Source organism: Rhinatrema bivittatum, chromosome 16 (assembly GCF_901001135.1).
Source record: "Rhinatrema bivittatum chromosome 16, aRhiBiv1.1, whole genome shotgun sequence".
In the NCBI taxonomy this organism is placed as follows: Eukaryota; Metazoa; Chordata; class Amphibia; order Gymnophiona; family Rhinatrematidae; genus Rhinatrema; species Rhinatrema bivittatum.
In genome coordinates this window covers 17825370-17847355 of record NC_042630.1, presented here as the reverse complement: position 1 = coordinate 17847355, position 21986 = coordinate 17825370, and the positions used below count along the sequence as shown (strand labels likewise).

At 47.6% G+C, this 21986-nt stretch overlaps 1 protein-coding gene across 1 annotated transcript in view; it reads left to right on the top strand.

The window, feature by feature from the left end:
- LOC115077956 (vigilin-like) overlaps positions 1-21986 on the top strand; it is a 106888-nt gene that overhangs the window by 19771 nt on the left and 65131 nt on the right. Inside the window, 15 exon segments of the mRNA XM_029580416.1 lie at positions 4823-4957; positions 4959-5039; positions 11257-11353; positions 11356-11462; positions 11563-11778; positions 12462-12668; positions 12819-12926; positions 13217-13321; positions 14277-14355; positions 14640-14779; positions 14986-15090; positions 15797-15910; positions 16076-16162; positions 16292-16423; positions 16712-16930. Of these exon segments, the coding sequence (XP_029436276.1) occupies positions 4823-4957; positions 4959-5039; positions 11257-11353; positions 11356-11462; positions 11563-11778; positions 12462-12668; positions 12819-12926; positions 13217-13321; positions 14277-14355; positions 14640-14779; positions 14986-15090; positions 15797-15910; positions 16076-16162; positions 16292-16423; positions 16712-16930 (1932 nt within the window).

The window sequence follows — 21986 nt, the reverse complement described above, 5'->3', positions numbered from 1 at the left end:
CTCATTCGCTACGTTCGCAGGCTACTTCCTGGGCGGAGAGGCAATCGGACTCTCTGCAGAAGATTTGCAGGGCCGCCACTTGGTCGTCCTTGCATACTTTTGCTCTACACTATCGTCTGGATGTGCAAGCTCTGGTTATTGGTTCCTTTGGGCGGCAAGTGCTTCGAGCAGGACTGTCTAGGTCCCACCCGGTTTAGGGAAGCTTTGTACATCCCACAGTCTGGACTGATTCGGGTATGTACAGGGAAAGGCAAATTAGTTCTTACCTGTTAATTTTCGTTCCTGTAGTACCACGGATCAGTCCAGACGCCCTTCCCTGTATGTCTTTCTTTCTGTCCTCTCAAAGCTTGTTTCTTGCAGATTCGCAGATTCTAATACTTTATTTTTGTGCAAGAATATTGAGCAATTACACCGGAAGCCTTGGTCGTTTAAATACCAAGTATATGCAAGAGCTGTTAGTCATACCATGTTTCTTACATTGTTCTACAGTTGCTCCATTGAGCTTTATGGTTACTTGCTTGATCTATTCTGGTTTTGTTATTTTCTGCTTTGACAATGGTTATACTGAAGGGTTACAGGATAGGCTCTGTCCTCATATAGGATATCCTTTCAGTTTTAGTCTGTCTCCACCTGCTGGAAAGGAGGCTCAACCCACAGTCTGGACTGATCCGTGGTATTACAGGAACGAAAATTAACAGGTAAGAACTAATTTTCTTTTCATCCCCTGTGGATTCATCCGAAGAACATTCTGCGAACATGAATTTCCTTTTTGGAAACCGAGAAGTGGTTGACATCCATGGGTATACAAAACCACGAGAATAATCGGAGGCGTCTCTTTGGAATTTCTTGAATTTGGTGGTCTTCAGGTCAGACCTAAATTTTTCAAGACTCTTGTTTGAAGTCTTTTAACTGTGTTGAAAAAGAGTCAATTGGCAAGGATGATTTTAACTGATCGATATTCACATTAACTTCTTCTTGCAAGGAACAGGCTACCTGCTTTGTTGTTTCAACAATTAAAATCATAAGGTCAAATGAACACTTATTCAAAATTTGATTCCATTTAACAACGAATTCCACATTATCAGAATGTAAACGAGGTTCCTTATTAACTATAAGTCCTCGAGGAATCTGGCGGACTTGGCAATATTCAGTGAGAGTAGCAGCGTGTAGTTCTGCTCTCGTGGACCGTTTCTGTATGGCAGTGGTTTCACTCCAAGTGAAAGAGGGCAGTGGAGCAGGATAGTCAGAGAAAAAAGGAGGTGCAGCAAACAGTGCCTGGTAATCCTCTTGTGTCCCATGCCATCTCTATTAGACTATCTCTGGCACTTTTCAGACTCTGGTCTCCAGACTTCATCGGTGAGGATACACTTGAGTGCCATCTCAACGTACCACAAAGGAGTTGGGGATGCCTCAGTAACAGCGCAACCCCTTGTAAGTAGGTTTATGAGGGGCCTACTATAACTTAAGCCCCCTCTACGGCCACCAGTCACTGAATGGGACCTAAACGTAGTACTTTCAATTCTCATGCGCTCCCCGTTTGAGCCTTTGCACTCCTGCGATGTTAAATTTCTTACATGGAAAGTTCTCTTCCTAGTAGCCATTACATCCACTCGAAGGGTTAGTGAGTTACAAGCACTTGTCACATACACTATACCATGTTCCTACATGACTGAGTGGTCCTCTGTACTCGCCCTAAATTCCTTCCCAAGGTGGTTACTGACTTCCACTTGAATCAGTCTATAGTCTTGACACATTTTTCCCAAGGCGAAAGGGTTTTAAACACCTTGGACTGTAAATGTGCACTTGCATTTTACCTAGTCCACACTGCATTCCATAGGAAATCCACCCAACTCTTTGTTTCTTTTGAAAAAAAACAAGCCAGGAGTTGCAGTGGGCAAACAAACTCTCTCCAACTGGCTAGCAGACTATCGAATTCTGCTATGAAAAAGCAGGCCTTCCTCTCCAGGGACGAGTGAAGGCGCACTCAGTAAGAGCCATGGCAACCTCAGTAGCACCCTATCGTTCAGTACTGATTGCTGAGATCTGCAAAGCTGCAACATGGAGCTCTCTTCACACATTTGCAGCACATTACTGCCTGGACAAGGAAGGACATCAAGACTCTGCCTTTGGCCAATCCGTCTTGAAGAACTTATTTCCAGTATAATCCCAACTCCTTCCACATCCAATCTGCTGTAATATTCAGGCTGCCTCATTTTTCCCAACAGTACACCAGTTGTTGTGCCTATTGCACAAGTTGTATGTTGTTGGTCCAAACAAATATGAGTCAGCCTGTAGCTTGCTAATCACCCACATGTGAGGACTACCATCCTGCTTGTCCTGGGAGAAAGCAGAGTTGCTTACCTGTAGCAGGTGTTCTCCCAGGACAGCAGGATGTAGTCTTCACGAAACTCACCCGCCACCCCGCAAAGTTGGGTCCGAATCTTTTATTATTTTATTTTTTTCACTCGCACCTTTTGCTACAAACTAGACTGAAGGGAGACCCCTGTGGCTACACTTTACCTATGAAATTGCACTAACCATGTTAACCAAATGATAAAAATTGTAAACCGTTGTGATGGCAATACCGAACGATGGTACATAAAACTCTATAAATAAATAAATAAATAAAGTTATGGCATGCTGGGCATGCTCAGTATGCCAGTCAAAAGTTCTAGAAGCTTTGACAGGTTTTCCGTGATAGGGCTCAGTCCAGTGACCTCACCCATGTGTGAGGACTACATCCTGCTGTCCTGGGAGAACATCTGTTACAGGTAAGCAACTCTGCTTTTTTGCAGGAACGTCTTAGTAAAGATTTGGCCTTAAACACACTCAAGGTGCAAGTGGCTGCCATAGCGTTTTATCGGGGACACATTCAGGGAAGGCCTATTTCTTCACATCCAGTCCTGTCTAGATTTCTGAGGGCTGTGAAGGACCCCCCCCCCCCCCCCCCAGTTTGCGTTTCCCAGTTCTTTTGTGGGATCTGAATCTGGTTCTCTTTTTGCAGGTCTGACTTTTCGTCTCTGCAGGGTATTTCCTTGTGGGTGTTGACCCTGAAGACGGAGTTTCTGGTCGCTATTTGTTCAGCAAGGCGGATTTCGGAATTGCAAGCCTTGTCATGTAGAGAATCCTTTTTGGGTATCACGCCAGATAGGGTGATACCTGCCTTTCTTCCGAAGGTGGTTTCAGATTTCCATTTGAATCGGTTGGTTTTTCTACTATCCTTGAATAGGGATTTCGATTGGCAGAAATTCAGGAAATTGCGGCCTTTGGATGTGCGGTGGCGTTTATTGTGTTATCTGGAGGTTACCAATGTCTTTCATAAGATGTATCAGCTCTTTCTCCTTCACCGTGGAGTGAAGGAGGTGACCTCTCATGCTACGGTGGCTTGGTGGATTAATGAGGTGGTGACAGCAGCATATGTGAATGCCGAAAACTTCTTCCGAAGCATATAAGAGCATGTTCGACCTGGGCACGTGGTTTCCTGGGTGGAATTGCATTTGCTTTTTCCAGCGAAAATTTGTGGAGCGGTGACGTGGTCTTCCTTGCATACGTTTGCGAGATGCTATCAGTTAGATCTGGCTGCATGGGAGGATTCGTCCTTTTGCAGTGCTGCTTGGGCCTCAGGCAGCCTCCCACTCTTCTGGGGAGTAGCTTTGGTTCATCCCACTGGTGTGGACTGGCTTGCTTGGATGAAGAGGAAAGTGAAATTACTTCTTACCTGATAATTTCTTTTCCTCAAAGTAGGGCAAGCCAGTCCACCATCCGCCCTGGGCTTCCTTGAGGCAGTCGACAATCTTCTATTGTGTAAGATCTTTAAGAAACATATTGTATGGCAAGGATCTCACATGCGCATTGAATGGCACTGTACTTGGTAAGTTTTGTTTTGCGATATTCGTTGTACAGTTTTCCTATGTGACTGTTGACGGAGCTGAGTGCAATGTTCCATTATGTTTAAAAAAAAAATAAAATTATATAATGGAAGAATGTTCTATTTTGAATGATTATTGGAGGATGTAATAATGTTTAGGTGGTTTAGTATCCACATTTGGCTTTTAAAGAAAAATACTGCCGGGCTAATGTCTATGATGAGCTATACGAGAGGGACATCAGCGAGTCATTATTCTCAGTCTCCACCTGCTGGTTGGTGTGCACAACCCAGTGGTGTGGACTGGCTTGCTCTACTTTGAAGAAAGGAAAATATCAGGTAAGAAGTAATTTCACCATCTTCACTGTAATGTGAGCTGTCTCCTTGGGAGTATTCTAGATGTGAGGAGGAGTAAGGAACAAGGCCTTGGAAAGGAAGAGCAGTAAAACCTATTAAAAAAGCTTCTTTCCTTGAAGGCAAGTAGTCTTTTCTTAGGAAACACAGGAAGTTCCAGAGCAAAGCATCATGGAATGAGGATGGAAGGGGGTAGACTTGGGAATAACAGTTTAAATGTTTCTTTACTAAGCATTATGGGAACATTTGGATAGCTTCTCAGGGGAAGCGATGGAAGGAAATCTATATCTAAATTCAAAAAGGTCTGGGACAGTCCCAGAAGATCCTCAGTGGTGGGGACTAGAGAGGAACGAGTGGTGAAGCCTGGGGTGGGCATAGTGTGGAATCCTCTGCAGAGAGGACTGAAGATGAAAAAAAGTAGAATCTGCAATATTCTAGCAGGAAGGCAGTCTTTAGCTCTCAAGTGAGATGTTTACCTTTTGCTAGTACCTTCACGACTCCCCAAGCCTCTCCAATCTCTACCTTAGATGAATGGTGGGTTGCTAGGCCAAGGTTGTCTCATGTAGGGTTAATCACTATTTTTTTTTCTTGTACCTGGGCCAGGTGTTTCACGTCCCTCTGGAAGAGCGTCGGTACAAGGACAACAGCCAGTTTGGAGAGGGAGAGGAGGCAAAGGTTTGTCTGGACATCATGCAGAGGACAGGGGCTCACATCGAGCTCTCCCTGGCCAAGGACCAGGGGGCTCTCAATCATGGTGACTGGTAAACTGGACTCCGTCATGAAAGCTCGGAAGGAAATTGTCGCTCGGCTTCAGACCCAGGTGGGTCCCTTCCATCATTGGCATGTAGTAAATGATGAATGGGTTGATCTGTTGCTTGGGTGCATTTTTTTCTGGAACTCCCAGCTCAGCAGACCTCCTTCAGTTTACCAGGTATTGCTATTTTTGACACACATACTGCAGAGTAGCAGTAACATATTTGGTAGGATATGTGTGCTTTTCGTTAAGCAAATATTAAAGAAGGCAGTGTTCCTGTTCATACCCCGGATCGGTCCAGACAAGTGTGTTTATGCATCCCTACCAGCAGATGGAGGCAGAGAACAAAACTGAGGCACTGCTGCATAACCGAGTGGCCACCTGCAGTCCCTCAGTATTTCTCTGTCTCCAGCAGATGTAGGGGGGGGGGGGGGGGGGGGTTTGGTAATCTCTGTCCGGACTCGGCCCTTCTTGACAGTGGGGGGTAGATAGCCAGGGGTCCTGATTCCCTCTCCCCCTCTGGGCCCTTCTCTCCCTTGGTGGGCCTGTCTCCTCAGCCTCCTATCTCCAGAAGCAGGGGAGTAGTTCTTTCCCCTCTTTTTTTGTTGTTTTTGTTGTGGCCTGTCTTTTTTGTTTTTTTTTTTTATTATTTATAAAAAAACAAATTAAAAAAAGACTTGAAGCAGGGAGGTCAGCAGCAGCAGAGGCTCTGTGCAAGGCTGAGGAGCGGGTAAGTATTTCTTTTCCTGCCGAGAGGCAGACCAGAGGGAGAGGGCCGAATTGCCTGCCTTTATCGGGGGTCGGGTGAGTTCTGAATTTCAGCACCAGGACAGCGGCGAGTGCGATTCAGTTTATTTTTAGGCCTGACCATGTGTGCAGGCCCGACCGCCCCGACATGCCAGCTCCCATGCAGCTACGATTTGAGGCAAAGTCGCCTCTATGTGTGCCTCAGAGGGGGGCCTCGGCCTCTGCAGGAACCTCGGGGAACAGCACGAAGGTGCAGATGACTGGGATGGCTCTGGGGTGGTCAGAGGAGCCGGCGGCCATTTTGGCAGCACATGTTGACGTGCAGGCTGCCGTTTCTGAGCCCTGGGATTCTCCCCACAGGGCTCAGGGGACAGGGAGGGGCTCGTGAATAAGCTAATCAGGAATCTTCCTCCTCAGACCCGGAGGCTTTTTCCACAGGGTTTGTGCTTTCTCCTTCATAAGGCTTATTTAGCCAGGAAGGAGCTTAGGGGCAAAGAGACCCTTGCCTAGGAAGTCCTGGACGGCCAAAAGGCTAGAGAGCCCACGGACTCAGGAGGGTTCCTTCGTATGCTGGGACTCTGGCGTGCCCCGGAGGAGGATGATTCGTTGGATAGCCTGGATGATCCTGAGCAGCTTCAAGGGGGTCTGGTGGGACCAGACAAGGACCCTGTTGATGCCCTGGGAGATCCGGGGCAGGACCCGGATCCATTGGATGCTTTGGGAGACCCCTGCAGGATCCGGACACTTAGGAACCAGATGCTGTTCCGGTCTTGGAAGATGACGACCAGCGAGTGGTTCGGCTGTTCAGAGGGAGGAACTGGGTCCATTGATTCCCCTAGGTCTGGAGGAGCTCGAGATCAGGAAGGGGTGAACCCACTCCTGGAGGGATTGCGGGGACCCTCCTACCACTTTCCAATTGCCAAAGCAGGTGAAGAAGTTGGTGGATTGGGAAAGGGATTCTTCCCGAGGTGGACCTGAAGGTCGCTAGGGCTATAGGGAAGCTATATCCCTTGCCGGAACAGACCTTGGAGTCGTGGAGAATTCCCAAGGTGGATGCAGCCATGTCACCGGTTACTAAAAAGATGACCATCCCGGGTAATGGGAGCAGCAGCTCTCAAGGATGTCCAGGATAGGAAGCTGAAGATCCTACTAAAGTGGCTCTTTGAAGTCTCAGCTTTGACTCTTCAGGCAGTGGTGTGCAGAAGTCTGATCTAGAGAGCCTGTTTGTCCTGGGTGCAGAAGGCACATGACAAACGTTCAGGAACAGCAACTGAAGCAGCACAGGCGGCCTTTTAGAGGCTTGGGTAGCCTATGTGGCTGATGCTCTGTATGACATGTTTCGGACTTCTGCCAGGAGTATGGTCTCGGCGGTGGTGGCGTGAAGGCTCCTGTGGCTGTGAATTTGGTCAGCGGACGTGTGGTCTAAAGCCCAGCCGTCAAACCTCCCCTTCAGTGGGAAGCTCCTCTTTGGGGAGGGACTTGGAGCAGCTTGTGAAGTAGTTAGTCGAAAAAGCAATAAATTACCTGAGGACAGGAAGGGTCCTAAGAAGTCCTTTCTGCTGCAAGCCCATTTTCGAGAGGCTAGGAGATTTCTGGCGGTCTGAGCCCCTGCGCCAGCATCGCAGAAACAGAGTTCGGGAGACAGCGCAGATTCCCGAGGGACGGTGGGTCCTAAGGGAGAGCGGAAGTAAGGTTGGACAATGAAGGTGTGTTGGTCCTCTCCTCTCTGGAAGCTATCTGAGGGAGGCTCTCTCTTTTATGAGGAGTGGACGAGAATCACGTTGAACTGGTGGGTCCTGGAGGTGATAAGACGGTTACAGCTTAGAATTTCTTGGCCGCTTAGGGATGCCTTTGTAGTCTCTGCTGTGTCTCTTGGTGCAAGCGAAAGGTGGTGCAAGACATGCTACAGCGCTTACAACTTCTGTGCACCACTGTTTCCAGTGCCGCCTCAGGAGAGAGGGCAGGGCAGGTATTCTATGTACTTCCTGGTGACAAAGAAAGAGGGGACCTTTCGGCCCATTTCTTGATCTGCAGAAGGTAAATGCGGCCCTCCGGGTGCATGTTTTCGAATGGAGATGCTGCACATAGTGATAGCGGAGGTGCGAAAAGGGTAATTTCTAGCGTCCTTGTACTTGTCAGAGGCCTATCTTCATATCCCCATTCGGCCTGAACATCAGAGGTTCATGGATCTGGGAGAACCTTTCCAGTTTTGAACTGTTCCCTTTGGGTTTGCGACAGCGCCGCACACATTCACAAAGGTGATGGTGGTAGAGGCAGCGGCACTCAGGAAGGAGGGTGACCTGGTCCGCCCGTACCTGATGATAAACTGATACGAGCAAAGTCTGTGGAGTGCGGTCACTCGGTCCAGTGTGTACTTCAGCTTCTGGGGGCATTTGGCTTGCGAGGAGTCATCTGAAGCTGACCCAATCTTGGAGTATGTGGGTGCATGCTTTGATACACAGCTGGGGAAGGTGTTCCTGACTTCGGAGAGAGTCCTCAAGCTTCAGAGTCAGGTTCTTCGGTTGCTGAGCCTGTCAGTGCCCAAGGTCTGGGATTACCTGCAGGTCCTGGAGTCCATGACTTCTACGCTGGATTTAGTGCCATGGACTTTTGCTCACGTGTGTCCTCTGCAGGGGGCTCTGTTATCCCATTGAAAAGCCCCTGTCTGAGGAATTTCAGCTTCCTTTACCATTGCCAGAGAGTACCAGGTCCAGTGTTTCATGGTGGCTGTCGCGGCACAGTCTGGAAAAGGGAATGGATCTGGGACTGGTAACCACGGATGCCAGCCTCTCTGGATGGGGGAACGATTTGCCAAGGAAAATCGGCCCAGGGTCAGTGGTTGTTGGTGGAGGTGGCTTGGTCAATCAATCGATTGGAAATCAGGGCGGTGCACAAGGCCTTGTTGGCATTTCTTCCGCTCGTTCAGGACAAGTCTGTTGCAAGTACTCTCTATTACCCCCCAAAGATCTCTCAGGTCATCTATGAATCCTTGGCAGTCTAAAAATCAAATACCCAGCCTTATACCTATCACCTATTTCTTTAGCCAACATTTGGCTCCGTAGCATTTAAGTTATGTTATTAACCCCATATATCTGCATCCAAGTTCCTGCTACCTGTTCATTGTAAGACATTAACTTGTCAATGTTTCTGTTTAGAATGTAAACCGAATTGATCAGTAACTCTGTTATTGGAAAGTCGGTAGTATATAAAAGTGCTAAATAAATAAGTATTTTCGGACAATGGGACAACGGTAGCGAACATCAGTTGTCAAGGTGGAATGACGTCTAGTGGCGGCTGGAGGCACAGGAGATGTTCATGTGAGCAGAGAAACATCTGGTGAGACTAGCGGCTTCTCATGTGGCCAGAGTGGACAATGTGCAGGCAGACTTACTCAGCAGGCAGTGCCTGGAACCAGGGGGAGTGGGAGTTGTCGGCAGAAGCCTTCACCTTGCTGCAAGCAAGGAGGGGCAAACCAGTGATAGACATTATGGTGACTCCAGCAAATGCGAAAACAGATCGCTTTTTCAGTCACAGATGGGAGGTCGGATCGGAGAGCATAGATGCTTTCGTTCAACTGTGGCTGACACATACCTTACTGTACGTGTTTCCTTTTTGGCCACTCATAGGATGAGTGCTACAGTACATCAAAAATCATCCAGGCAGAGTGATTCTGGTGGCGCCCGAGTGGCTGCGTCGGCCGTGTTTTGTGGACCTTATGTGTCTAGCGGTGGACTGGCCCGTTCGCTTGGTTCATCTCTCAGGGTTATTTCGACAGGGACCCGTATTTTCCGAGTGAGAAGATCACTTCTGTCTAGCGACTTAGCTTTTGAGAGGGGGGGCTCTGTTTGAAGGGATTTTTGGAGCCGGTGATTGCAGCTTTGCTTCAGGCAAGGAGATCTTCCACGTCAATAGCTTATGTTCAGGTGTGGAGAGTTTTTGAATCCTGGTGTTTTGCTGAACAGAGTGCAGCCCTTAAAGGTGGATATCCTGCAGATCTTGGCCTTCTTGCAGAGCAGGTTGACTAAGGGGTTGGCAAATAATTCCTTTCGGGTCCAGGTAGCAGCTTCGGATTCCTTGCGTAGTAGGATTCAGGGAAGACCGCTGGCGTCTCATCCGATGTGACTCTTTCCTAAAAGGGGCAAAGCATCTGCGTCCTCCGGTACGGAAGATCTGTCCGTCATGGAATCTGAATTTGGTTCTTATGGTTCTGTGTGGCCCTCATTTTGAGCAATTCGGATGGTGATGTTGAAAGATTATAACCCTGAAGACTGTTTTCTTGGTGGCCATTGTTCGGCTAGGCGAATATCTGAGCTGCAGGCGTTGTCGTGTAGGGACCCTTTCCTGTGTTTTTTGGAAGATGGTGTTTCTTGGAAGATGTGTTTCTTATGCATGGTTCCTTCTTTTTTGCCGAAGGTAGTGACCTTCTTTCTTCCTTAATAAGGTGGTTGAGCTTCTGGCCTTTCTGAACTTGACAGCTGATTCTCAATGGCTAGGGAACTTCACTGATCGGATGTGCGTCGTATCCTTTTGCGATATCTCAAGGTGACTAATGCCTTTCGGAAACTAGACCATCTATTTGGCCTGTTCAGGAGCAAGGAAGGGAAATAAGGCTTCCAAGGGCAGTATTTGCTCGCTGGTTAAAAGAGATGATAGCTTTGGCTTACATCTGCTAGGGCTGGCTGGTGCCAGAGGGGTTGCGAGCGCATTCCAATAGGGCACAGGCGACCTCGTGGGGTGGAGTGGTTGGTTGCTTTCTCTGCAGGAGATCCGTCATGCGGCGATATGGTCTTCTCTTCACATGTTTACCAAACATTACCACTTAGATGTGTAGGCTCCAGAGAAGCGACATTTGGGGGGGATAGTATTGCACGCGGGTCTTTCGGGTTCCGCCCAGAATAGAGTGGCTTGGATACATCCCACTTGTCTGGACTGCTCTGGGATATGAACAGGAAAGGAAAATTTGGTTCTTACCTGCTAATTTTTCCTTCCTGAAGTACCACAGATGTCCAGATACCGTTCCCATCTGTCAAAAGACTTCCTTGCTTCTGGATATGGATAAGCTGATTGAGCTGGCATTTGATATAATCAGAGTAATAAAAACTATACATGGTTTGGTATATGTTGGTGTTAAATCAAGGGGGCCTAGATTGCAGAGGACTCCAACTTTGTCTCTTTTCGTCCAAGGTTTATTGGGGTTTTGTTAAGGTAGACATCTTGGCTTGGGTACAGGTCAATACTGAGGGGACTGCAGGTGGCACTCTGTTATGCAGCAGTGCCTCAAAGTTTTGTTCTCTGCCTCCATCTGCTGGTAGGGATGCATAAACTCACTCATCTGGACAGATCCATGGTACTTCAGGAACAAAAATTAGCAGGTAAGAACCAATTTTCCTATCCTTTTCCGATGTATGCTCAAGGAAGAACTATGTTCATTCCTGTAGGTGGGGAGGGGGTGAAATTGGCATTGCAACATTAGTGAAGTAAAAGTGGTCAATGATTGGGTTGTGTCTGCCCCTTTTCCTTCAACCTTCCCCCAAAGGCTTCAGCTACTGTCACCATCCCCAAGGAGCACCATCGCTTTGTGATTGGCAAAAACGGAGAGAAATTACAAGAGCTGGAATTGAAAACTGCCACCAAGATCAATATCCCCGCCCTGAGGACCCGAGCAATCAGATCAAGATTACTGGCACTAAGGAAGGCATCGAAAAGGCCCGGCACGAGATCCTACTTATCTCTGCAGAGCAGGTAACTAGAGCATCTTTGGGGGAGATGATTCTCTCTCAGGAGTCTTCTGACAGTAGAGGTTTAATGCAAGCTCTCTGTCCTACCCAATCAATTCCCACAGGATAAGCGTGCTGTGGAGCGGGTCAGCTTGGAGAAAGCCTTCCACCCTTTCATCGCTGGAGCCTTCAACAAGGTGGTGCAGGAGATTATGCAGGAGAGTGGGGCTCGCATTAACATCCCCCCGCCCAGTGTCAGCAAGGATGAGATCATCATTACGGGAGAGAAGGAGCCTGTTGCGCAAGCCCTGCTGCGCATCCGCAAAATTTACGAAGATAAGGTCAGGCCAGGGGCCACAGGGTAAAAAAAAAAAAAGAAAAATTAGAGGGAGTGGGATGTTGTAAAGCTTGGGAGCCAGGCTCAGGTCACTGGGAATTGACATGTTTTGGGGGGAATGGGCAGACTGTGGGTTATGCCTCCCTTCCAGCAGAGGGAGACAGAGAAAAACTTGAAGGGCACCCTCTCTTAACCTGTTGTGCCACCTGCATCCCTTCAGTATTCCTCTGTCTCCAGCAGATGGAGGTGGTGAAAACCCTGCAGTCTTGCCTGCAAGAAGCCCACCCGGGAAGAATAAACTGTGCAACCTTTATGATTGAGTTTATTTTCTTTAATAAATATAAGTTAAAAAAAATTCACAAAAGTTTTAAGCTGGTTTTTATTGATAGCGTTTCTTGTAAAGCAAAATGAAGTTTCCTGTTGAAATTAGATATTATATACAAGATATTGTTTTTAAGTAACTATTGATAGTTTTTTTTAGCTTTGACAGTAGTAAATCGGCTATTTCGGTTCTAAACATGACATACATATATATGATGTCAAAAAAACCAAAATAAACCTGCTCCAACTGCTGGATAAGGGGACTAAACCCATTTGTACTTGATTGGTGTAGAAGGAAAGGAAATTATCAGGTAAGTCTTAATGTCACTTCATAGAGAATGGTTTCTCTTTCTCTTGTCCCCCCAGAAACGCAAGACCACGACCATCTCGGTGGAGGTGAAGAAGTCCCAGCACAAATATATTATTGGGCCAAAGGGAAATACGCTACAGGAGATCTTAGACACCACGGGGGTTTCTGTGGAGATGCCTCCCCTGGACAGTGGCTCTGAGACCATCATTCTGCGGGGGGAACCTGACAGACTGGGCCCAGCTCTGACTCAGGTCTATGCAAAGGTGAGGGGGTCAATAAGTGTGCGTTGCCCAGTTTGCCTGTTTCATGAGGGAGAAGGAGGGGTTAGAATGATGGATGCTGAAACATGACTAGGTTATGAAAGGGAAAGGGGCTCTTAAGTATGAATCTTCTGCAATCATTCCTCCCTTCAGGCGAAGAGTGTGATGGTAGCTGAAGTAACGGCTCCAGCCTGGCTACATCGTTTCATCATCGGGAAGAAAGGGCAGAACATCGGACGGATTACCCAGCAGCTGCCCAAGGTAAGAAACGAAGTGCTGAGGAGCTCGCCCTGCTGGCACTGTCAGGTCAGTGGCAGGAACCAAATGGTATGCTGAAGAGTAAGAAGCAGCTGCAGTGCAAACTTGTGGATAGATATTGGCAGGTTGCTCGGGAGGAGATAAAATCTCTTGGGCTTTTGATGCTTGGCTTCAGTTCATTGCAATTCAAGGGCAGATGTTACTTTACATGCTGTACAGTTGTCAAAAAGTCTTCAGGATAGATTCCTCTTCTCCATGGCTTCTGATCTGCTGCATCTTGCCTGACTCCACAGGTTCACATCGAGTTCACAGATGGAGATGAGCGCATCACTCTGGAAGGTCCAACGGAAGAGGTGGAGGTGGCACAGACGCAGATCCAGGAGATCATCAGGGACCTGGTGAGTGCTATGGCTCTGCTGTAATCGCTGCTGGTTTGTTAGGGCAGGGCCCTCTTGCCTGTAAACCAATGAACTGGCTGAAGCTAGCACTGCCTAGCTAAAATTATAAAGCTGTCTTTTAGAGTTTAAAAAAAATTCCAATGCTACTTTCCCTATTTTAGAAGGTAGAGGAGAAGCATTTCAATCTTTATAGTGCATATTTATGAAATGGCCAGTGTCTGAGAGCCTTCTGCTAAAGAGACGATGAAGTCTGGAAAGTGTAAAGCACTGGAAAGGTTTGTGTGAGGCCTGCCCTCAGCAGCTGACCTCACGCCTTGACATGGGGCTTTGGGTGACATCACAGGCGTGCATTATCAGAGGGTTTCCCCCACCTCCCATACTGCCTCAGACACTGATAAAGGGAGGTAATTCTGAAATGCACTGAAGCTGCTACCCAGGACACCTCCAGTTTCCGTTGGCCCCTCCCTAGTTCGGCCTAGCTACATGTATGTCATCCAGAGACGCTCCCAGCCAATCAAGGTAAGATGTTTATAAAGTTTCCACTTCTGCCCCTGTTGGTCCCTCCCAAGCTAGAAGGTTCATTCACATCTCAGCTCTTTGACTGGACTGTTAATGCATTAGCTATCCTTTAAAAAAAAAAAAAAAAATTAAAATTCTATTCTGTCACTGATGTCAAATGTATTGTGACATCGACTCATCTGAGCATGGAAGGGTCTCTCCTCCATGGGTAGAGGGAGCAGCGTGTATATAAAGGAGCCATTTGTCCCATGGCAATGTGGTATTCTATATGTGATCAGGACCACATGATGCTAGAACGGCCTTGCAGGGAGCACATACATGTTTGCAATTCTGTATGTGCTCAGAGCCTAAGGATAGTAGAAACTCCTCTCTGTATGCACTTGATAGTCCTTCCCCATTATTTGACAGCCAATTTGTTCTCATGCCTTCTTCACAGCTTGGCCGCATGGACTACACCGAAGTGATGATTGATCAGAGATTCCACCGACACCTGATTGGCAAGAATGGTGCAAACAGTAAGTTTCCTGACATACTGCTTTGGTGTGCTTGCTCCATGACCTGAGTGTAAAACAGGGATCCTGCAGTTCACAGTGGAAGTGGAAGAATATTAGCACATTCACTGTGGGGCTCTGCAAATTCCATGTGGCAGCCCGTTGATGTTGGCCCTGGAATAGGACTGACTTGGCTGCTTGTCACTGGATGATAGAGTGCACAGGATGCGAGGCCTGAGCAGGAGCTACAAATAGGCAGCAGCTAGGTATCATCCCTGGGCCTTCACCATTGTGCTCTTGTCCTACAGTTAATCGTATTAAGGAGCAGTATAAAGTGTCGGTGCGGATCCCTCCAGACAATGAGAAAAGCAATCTTATCCGCATTGAGGGGGACCCCCAGGGGGTGCAGCTGGCCCGCAAGGAACTGCTGGAGATGGCAGCCAGGATGGTGAATCTCTTCTTTCCTCAGTCTCCATTTTCCCCCTGTTTGATGATAATTCCATATTTGTGTACATGAACATTTTTATTTTGACATAGAAAACTTGATATAAAACTTAAAATGTGTACCCCACCTACTACCAACTTCTGTTCACCTATCTTTCTCCTCTCCTTTTCATCATCCCTACTCACCTTTTAAGGATATTTCTTCCCTAGGAAAATGAACGTACCAAGGATTTGATAATTGAGCAACGCTTCCACCGAACCATTATTGGGCAGAAAGGAGAGAGAATCAAAGAGATTCGTGACAAATTTCCTGAGGTGAGGCAGGAGGGCTGGGGCTGTCTGCCTTAGGCTGTGCCAGGGCATTAGTGAGAAATTAGATTGTAAGCCCTCTGGGGACATAAAATACCTGTGGACCTGAATGTACCTCACTATGAGCTACCAATGAAAAGGGTGAGCGCAATCCAAATAAAAATAAAGTACTGAGACATGAATACATACTCTCAGTATTCTCGTGCCTGTAGAGGCAAGATCAGCTTTGTGTGATGGGCCTTGGCAGCTCTTGAGATTTTCTTCCCATGTACTCTCACTTTGCTGCTTGAACAGGACTTTGTAACACAGTCTGCTTTACTGCCCAAAGAAAATGGCTACAGAAGCCTAGGCTGTGTCTGCTCAGCGACATCCTCTTGAGAAGTCTTGTCAGTAGCTGCCTGATTGTTGCAAATGGGGAGGATACTGATGAAACTTCAGCCTCCACTTTCCCTGTGCAGTAATGTGGATGTGAAAATGGTCTGAGGCCAAGTAATGATGGACTGTAAGTTTTTCAGCAGTCTTACAAACCCCGAGAGGAAAAGCATAACTTGTTATACTACAAGGATACCCTGGAAACTGAGGCTTCGGTGTATTGCGCGCATAATATTTCAGTATGACCAATGGACCCTCGCATCCCATAGTCTGGATTTAAATGGTGGGAGAGGATGTTGGGCCAGATCCAGCTGCCTCACGTGCTGATCACTTCCAATAGGTCCTCATCAATTTCCCAGACCCTTCGCAGAAAAGCGACATCGTGCAGTTACGGGGCCCAAAGAATGAGGTGGAGAAATGTGCCAAGTTCCTGCAGAAAGTCATCATGGAGCTGGTAAGCAATGCATGGCAGAGAGAGCATGTGTCCTTTGTGGGAGGGATGATGGCCACCCCTGTGGTGAATGTGTGATTATTCAAGTCTTCATGCATATTAGAAATAGAATTTTTTCAATGCAAGTTAATAAAATGTTGGGGGGTGGGGGTTGGTTTATCATTCCAGATTGAGAACAGCTTCTCCATTCCTGTGCCGATCTTCAAGCAGTTCCATAAAAACATCATCGGGAAAGGCGGCGCAAACATTAAGAAAGTGAGTCTGGGTTATTTCTTACCTTACCCATCCCGGTCTGAGGATCTTAAGCACTCCCACTTTCCTCAGAGGTGACTCGTCTCTCTTACGGGCGGTACCACCTGCCCCTCGCTGCCTTTGTCTCACCAGATTCGTGAGGAAACCAACACCAAGATCGACCTCCCCACTGAAAACAGCAACTCTGAGGTGATTGTCATCACTGGCAAGAAGAGCAATTGTGAGGCAGCCCGTGATCGCATTCTCGCCATTCAGCGCGAACTGGTACGTGCTGGAAAAATGATACTGCCTTCCACCTTAAGGTCTTGACACAGGGATGCAGTGCATGTCCTAGGACCAGAGGGCTTAGGGGATGAGCACAGAAACACTGAGCCTGTCACCTCTGGGACTGGATGGAAGTCTCTGACTGGAAAAGCTTGCAAATACATTTTCTTAGCCTTTGCTGTGCAGACATTTTCCTAATTAAATTAATACAGTCATTAAGCGGCTGTGACTATGAGATGCAAGATACAGAAGCAAAAAATTACTTTTTTTTTTTTTTTTTAAATTCAGGCAAACATCAGAGAAGCAGAAGTTTGTATCCCAGCCAAGCTACACAATTCGTTGATTGGAGCCAAAGGACGCTTGGTGCGCTCCGTCATGGAGGAGTGTGGTGGGGTGCACATCCACTTCCCCTCTGAGGGCTCAGGCAGCGACAAGGTCACCATCAGGGGCCCTGCAGAAGAGGTAGAGAAGGCCAGGAGGCAACTGCTGCAGCTGGCAGAAGAGAAGGTATGGCTGGGTTGGCCTGATACTAACAGTACTTGTATGGCAGGGCAGACAATAGTCTGCCACGAAAGAAATGCGGATGAAGGCAGTTGAGTGACTTATGACATTGGTGGTACACCATTGTGATGTCAGTGGGTCTTTATTAAAATGTATTAACCACATGCTCCATTGTTCACAGTGGGTTACTTACAAATATGGAGAAATTAGGTTCCTTTTCATTGTTAGTCCAGTTACTACTTATGGAGACAGATTAACCAACTTGCTTCATATACTTCTGTACTGATATCAGCCTGCCAGTATTCTCTGTCTCCAGCAGATGGTGGATATACATATAATTCTGTGGACGTAGGCCTGTCAGGATCAGGCCTGGGAACTCCTGAGGTGATAGCTGAGACTCCCTCAGTTGAGCTAGACTCAGTGCCTATACTTCAGGTGTGTGTGGGGGGAGGAGGGAATCCCAGCAATGAAGGCAGGGACCTGGGAAAATTTTCAGAATGGTAAGGCAGTTTCCCTGTACGTACCCAGGTCAGTCCAGACTTATGGGTTTTGCCTCCCCACCAGCAGATGGAGACAGAAGATTTGACTGACTTTGACCTATACTCTGAGGAGCCACCCACAGACTGTCAGTATTTCTCTGTCTCCAGCATATGGTGGAGGTGCAAAATCCTGCAGTCTGGAGTTAGGCCAAATTAAAAATAAATAATTAATTAATTAATTAAAAAAAATTAACATAGAGAGGTAGATAGGCTTTAGGGAGCTATTTTTACCTGGTCTAGTTAAAAAAAAAAAAAAAAAAAAAAAAAAAAAGGGGGTTTAAAGTTAGTTTTTAGTGTGAAGCCTCCCAAGGGGTTGGCAGGTATTGAGGTTAGTGGAGCCGGGGGTCGAGGATCCTGCTGTAGCTCCCCTAAGCCACTGAGGTGATACCGGGGAGCCTGGCTCACTCTCCTCATTCGGTAGACAGCTGCTGACTAGGTTTAAAAAAAAACAAAACCCGGAGCAGAGCATTCTTTTTTGTTTTGCGGCGTGCCTTCTCCCTTGGCACTGGTTTCGCCTGCCGCAACAGCTCTCTTTCGGCTGTCAATCGTGCCTTTCTTCGTGCTCCGTTGCCGCGTGATCAGGCCTGCCTATCTTCTAGCCCGCAGGGATGCCCGCGTTTCGTGCGATGGGCTCTGCTCCGCTTGCCTCCCCAGGGGGGAAGGCACGTCTTTGACGGTTGAGAGCGGTGTTTCAGGACTGCACAGAGTGCCTGCGAGGCCCGAACATTCGCGGCCTGTTGCCATTGATCTGTTCCTGCTTAGCGCGGGAACGGAAGCCATTTTGTCCACGTTTCGCGCAGTGACGCATGCAGCGATGGGGGTTGGGGAATCCCTTCCTCCTCTTTCACCGAAGCCCTCTGCCCCCGAGGGGGGTGGCACTGTGGCTGGAAATGTTGGGGCAGTGGAGGAGAGCTCCGAGGGGGCCTCAGACTCCTCCTCATCTTTTTCTTCATTCACCTGCAGTTTCTGGTGATTTTTCGGTCTTTTTCCTTTTTCGTTTTCAGTTTCTTTTTCTCAGGAGCATTTCTCTCAGGGATCGGGTTCCCTGGTGAAACCCCTCCCTGTTTGGTTGAGGTGGACAAGCTGGAGGTCAGAGACCTTTTTGTACGCTCGCTCCGGCTCCCATCCGTGAGGTGCAAATCTGGTGGTCCAGAACCCTCCCTTCATGAGGCCGCCTAGGTTGCTTTTCAGCTCGGGGCAGCTGCATTTTGTTTTTAGGGCTCTCTCCTAGCTTTCAGGCTAAGCTGAAGCTGGACAGCTCCCCTCGGCCTTAGGAGAGCAGAGGCCCTGTTATTTTTGTAAAGTTTAAAAAAACTTTCAGCAGGAAGCAGCTGCAGTAGGGAGGTAAGTCCTGGGCTCTACGGGCAGCATTTTCGCTATCGGGGTGGCGTTTTTCGGGGGACAGTCTTGCTGGGCTCCGTGGTTCCCCGTTTCCGCATGGAAACTCTGAAGTCCAACTCTGAGGTCTGTCATCTCTCACCTTGACAGAGGCATATTTGCACATAGCCATCAGGCTGGAGCACCAGAGATTACTGAGGTTCATAGTCCTAAGGGAACATTTTCGGTTTTGAGCCCTTCCCTTCAGCTGGGGACAGTTGCACATACCTTCACCAAGGTGATGGTGGTGGGGGTGGCCGCATTGCAAAAGGAGTGTGTGTTGCTACATCCATGTCTGGATGACCGGCTCCGGCTCATTCATGCAAAATCAAAGGACCTCTGTCGACAATCAGCACAAAAGATACCAATGTGCTTGAAGTCTCTATGATGGGTGGCAAACCTAGCAACGAGCCATTTAATCATCTTTCAAACTCTGGAGTATCCAGGAGCTCAAATCAACACACTGGCAGAGAGAGTATTTCTCACGGAGAGAGATTTCTGAAACTGCAGAGTCAGATTAGGCTTCTGATAGAACTTTTGGTGCCTAGGGTCTGGGACCATTTACAGGTACCAGGTTCCATGGCATCGACATTGGAATTTAATGCATTGGGCTTTCACGCATAGGCGGCCTCTACATGGGCTCTTTTCTCCCGCTGGAATCCATTATTGGAAGAGTTTCATCTTTCTCTTCCATTGGAGGCGGAAGCCAAGGACAGTCTTTCATGGTGGCTTACGTGCACTAAGTCTCGTGCATGGTGCAGAATTGGAGGTTCCAAATTGGGTAATAGTCACTACCGATGCAAGCCTCTCCGGATGGAGGGTGGTGTGGCAAATCAGTCGGTGCAGGGCCAATGCTCGAAACCAGAGGGCCTCATGGTCTATCAGTCAGTTAGAGATGAGAGCAGTGCATTTAGCATTGCTTATATGTCTACCAAAGTTTCGCGGCCATCCAGTACAGATCCTATCAGACAATGTGACAGTGGTAGCCTACATCAACCGTCAAGGAGAAACCAAGAATCAGGCAGGGACTCGAGGCCTAGGAGTTGATTCTTTGGGTAAAGCAGCACTTGGAACGGCTGGCAGCATCTCACATCTCTGGAGTGAAGAACATTCAGGCAGATTTTCTCAGGCGGAGAAAGTTAGATCCTGGGAAATAGGAGTTGTCAGAGGCAGTGATGTCTCATTCACGGAAGATGGGGGTATACCTACCAAAGAGAACACAGAGGCATCATTGCCTTACAGCCGCTGAACAGAACACGGTATGGAAGGAAATGGAGCTCTGGTGCTGCCGTGGATTTGAGGGATTCTTCTTTGTCTTCCCTCCATGGCCTCTAGTGGACAAAGGATTACAGTGGATAGAGGAACATCTGGGTAACGTGATCCTAGTAGCTCCAGAGTGGCCACTTTGACCATGCTTCCCAGATCTGAACAACATGGACATAGAAGGACCCCTGAGGTTCAGACATCGGTCAACTCTTTTCCACTAGGGCCCAATACTTTTGGGTCAGGCAGCTCACTTCTGTCTCATGGCTTTGCTTCTGAGACAAGACACCTTTATTGCACGCTAAGCAACCTTCTACATCCTTGACATATGTGCAAGTTTGGAGGATCTTTGTGTCCTGGGCTGCTGTTGACTGAGTGCAGTTTCAGCCTGTTCAAGCTATGATGTTGCATTTTTGGTTTTTCTACAGAAAGGTTCTGGTCAAGGGACTGGCCTTTAACTCTCTGAGAGGTCCAGGTAGCGACATTGGGTTGTTTCCAGGGCAAGATGCAAGTGGTATCCTCTGTCTGCACATCCGGATGTTCTATAGTTCCTTGAGGGAGCTAAAAATATGAGTCCTCAGGTGTGGAATATTTGTCAGTCTTGGAATCTGAATCTAGTCCTTAGAGGATTGTGTGAAGCCTGGTTTGAACCATTAAAGAGAGCTATGGTTAAGGACTTGATTCTTAAAGTGGTCTTGGTGGCTGTTTGTTCAACCAGGAGAATTTCGGAGCTTCAGGCATTGTCTTGTCAAGATCCCTTCCTAAGATGTCTGATTCGGGGGTATCTTTAAGTATGGTGCCTTTTCTGCCTGAGGTAGTCTCTGCATTCCATCTTAGACAGTGGAGCTTCCAGCTTTTCCAGATTTTGGATTTCTCTATGCCTAACGCAGGGGAGCTAAGGCTCTTAGATGGGAGCGTGCATTACTGAGGTATCTAAAGGTCATTTATGCTTTCCATAGATAGGATCACCTCTTTGTAAATCGGATCACCTCTTTGTACTGTGGAGTGGTCCAAAGAAGGGAAGTAAGGCATCTAAGGCTACAATTATGTGGTCGTTGAAGGAAGCGATCGAGTCGACTTATATTTCTAATGGGCACCTGCTGCAGGGGGAGGGGGGGGTTTAGGGACGCATTTGATGCATTCTCAGATGACTTCCTGGGCTGAGTCACAACAGGTGACTCTGCATGAAATTCTCTAGGTGACTACTGGGAAGTTGTTAGACTTGTTTGCTAGACATTATCGCTTGGATGTTGGGGCTCCAGCTACCATGTGCTTTGAGAGTGTTAAGGGAGCTTAGGTATATCCCAGGAGTCTGGACTGATCTGGGTACGTACAGGGAAAGGAAAATTTGGTTCTTACCTGTTAATTTTCGTTCCTGTAGTACCACAGATCAGTCCAGAGTCTCGCCCAGTTGTAATGTGGAGATTTGGAGAGTCTTCTCAATCAGTTATTGTAAATAGTCTGAAGAGTGACACAGGTTTTTTGTTTAGTTTCTCAAATTTAAATGTTCCTAAAATTTATTATAAGTATCCACTTCCTTCTGCTCGTTCAGGGGGATATTGATGTATGGTTGGTGTAAATTGGTATCTTGGCTTGGTTACTTCTCAATACCGAGGGACTGCAGGTGGCACACCAGGTTCTATGGCAATGTCAGCGAAACTTTCTCTGTCTCCATCTGCTGGAAGAGAGGCAAACCCAGGAGTCTGGACTGATCTGTGGTACTACAGAATTGAAAATTAGCAGGTAAGAACCAATTTTCCTTTGGTTAATGCTGTACTGTCAACTGAAAATTTAATAAAAAGCAGGCTTAGAGCCTGTGGCGGGGTTCTGAAATGTCTGTCAAACCTTAGGTTTTCTTTTGACTATTTCATGTGTTGACCAGA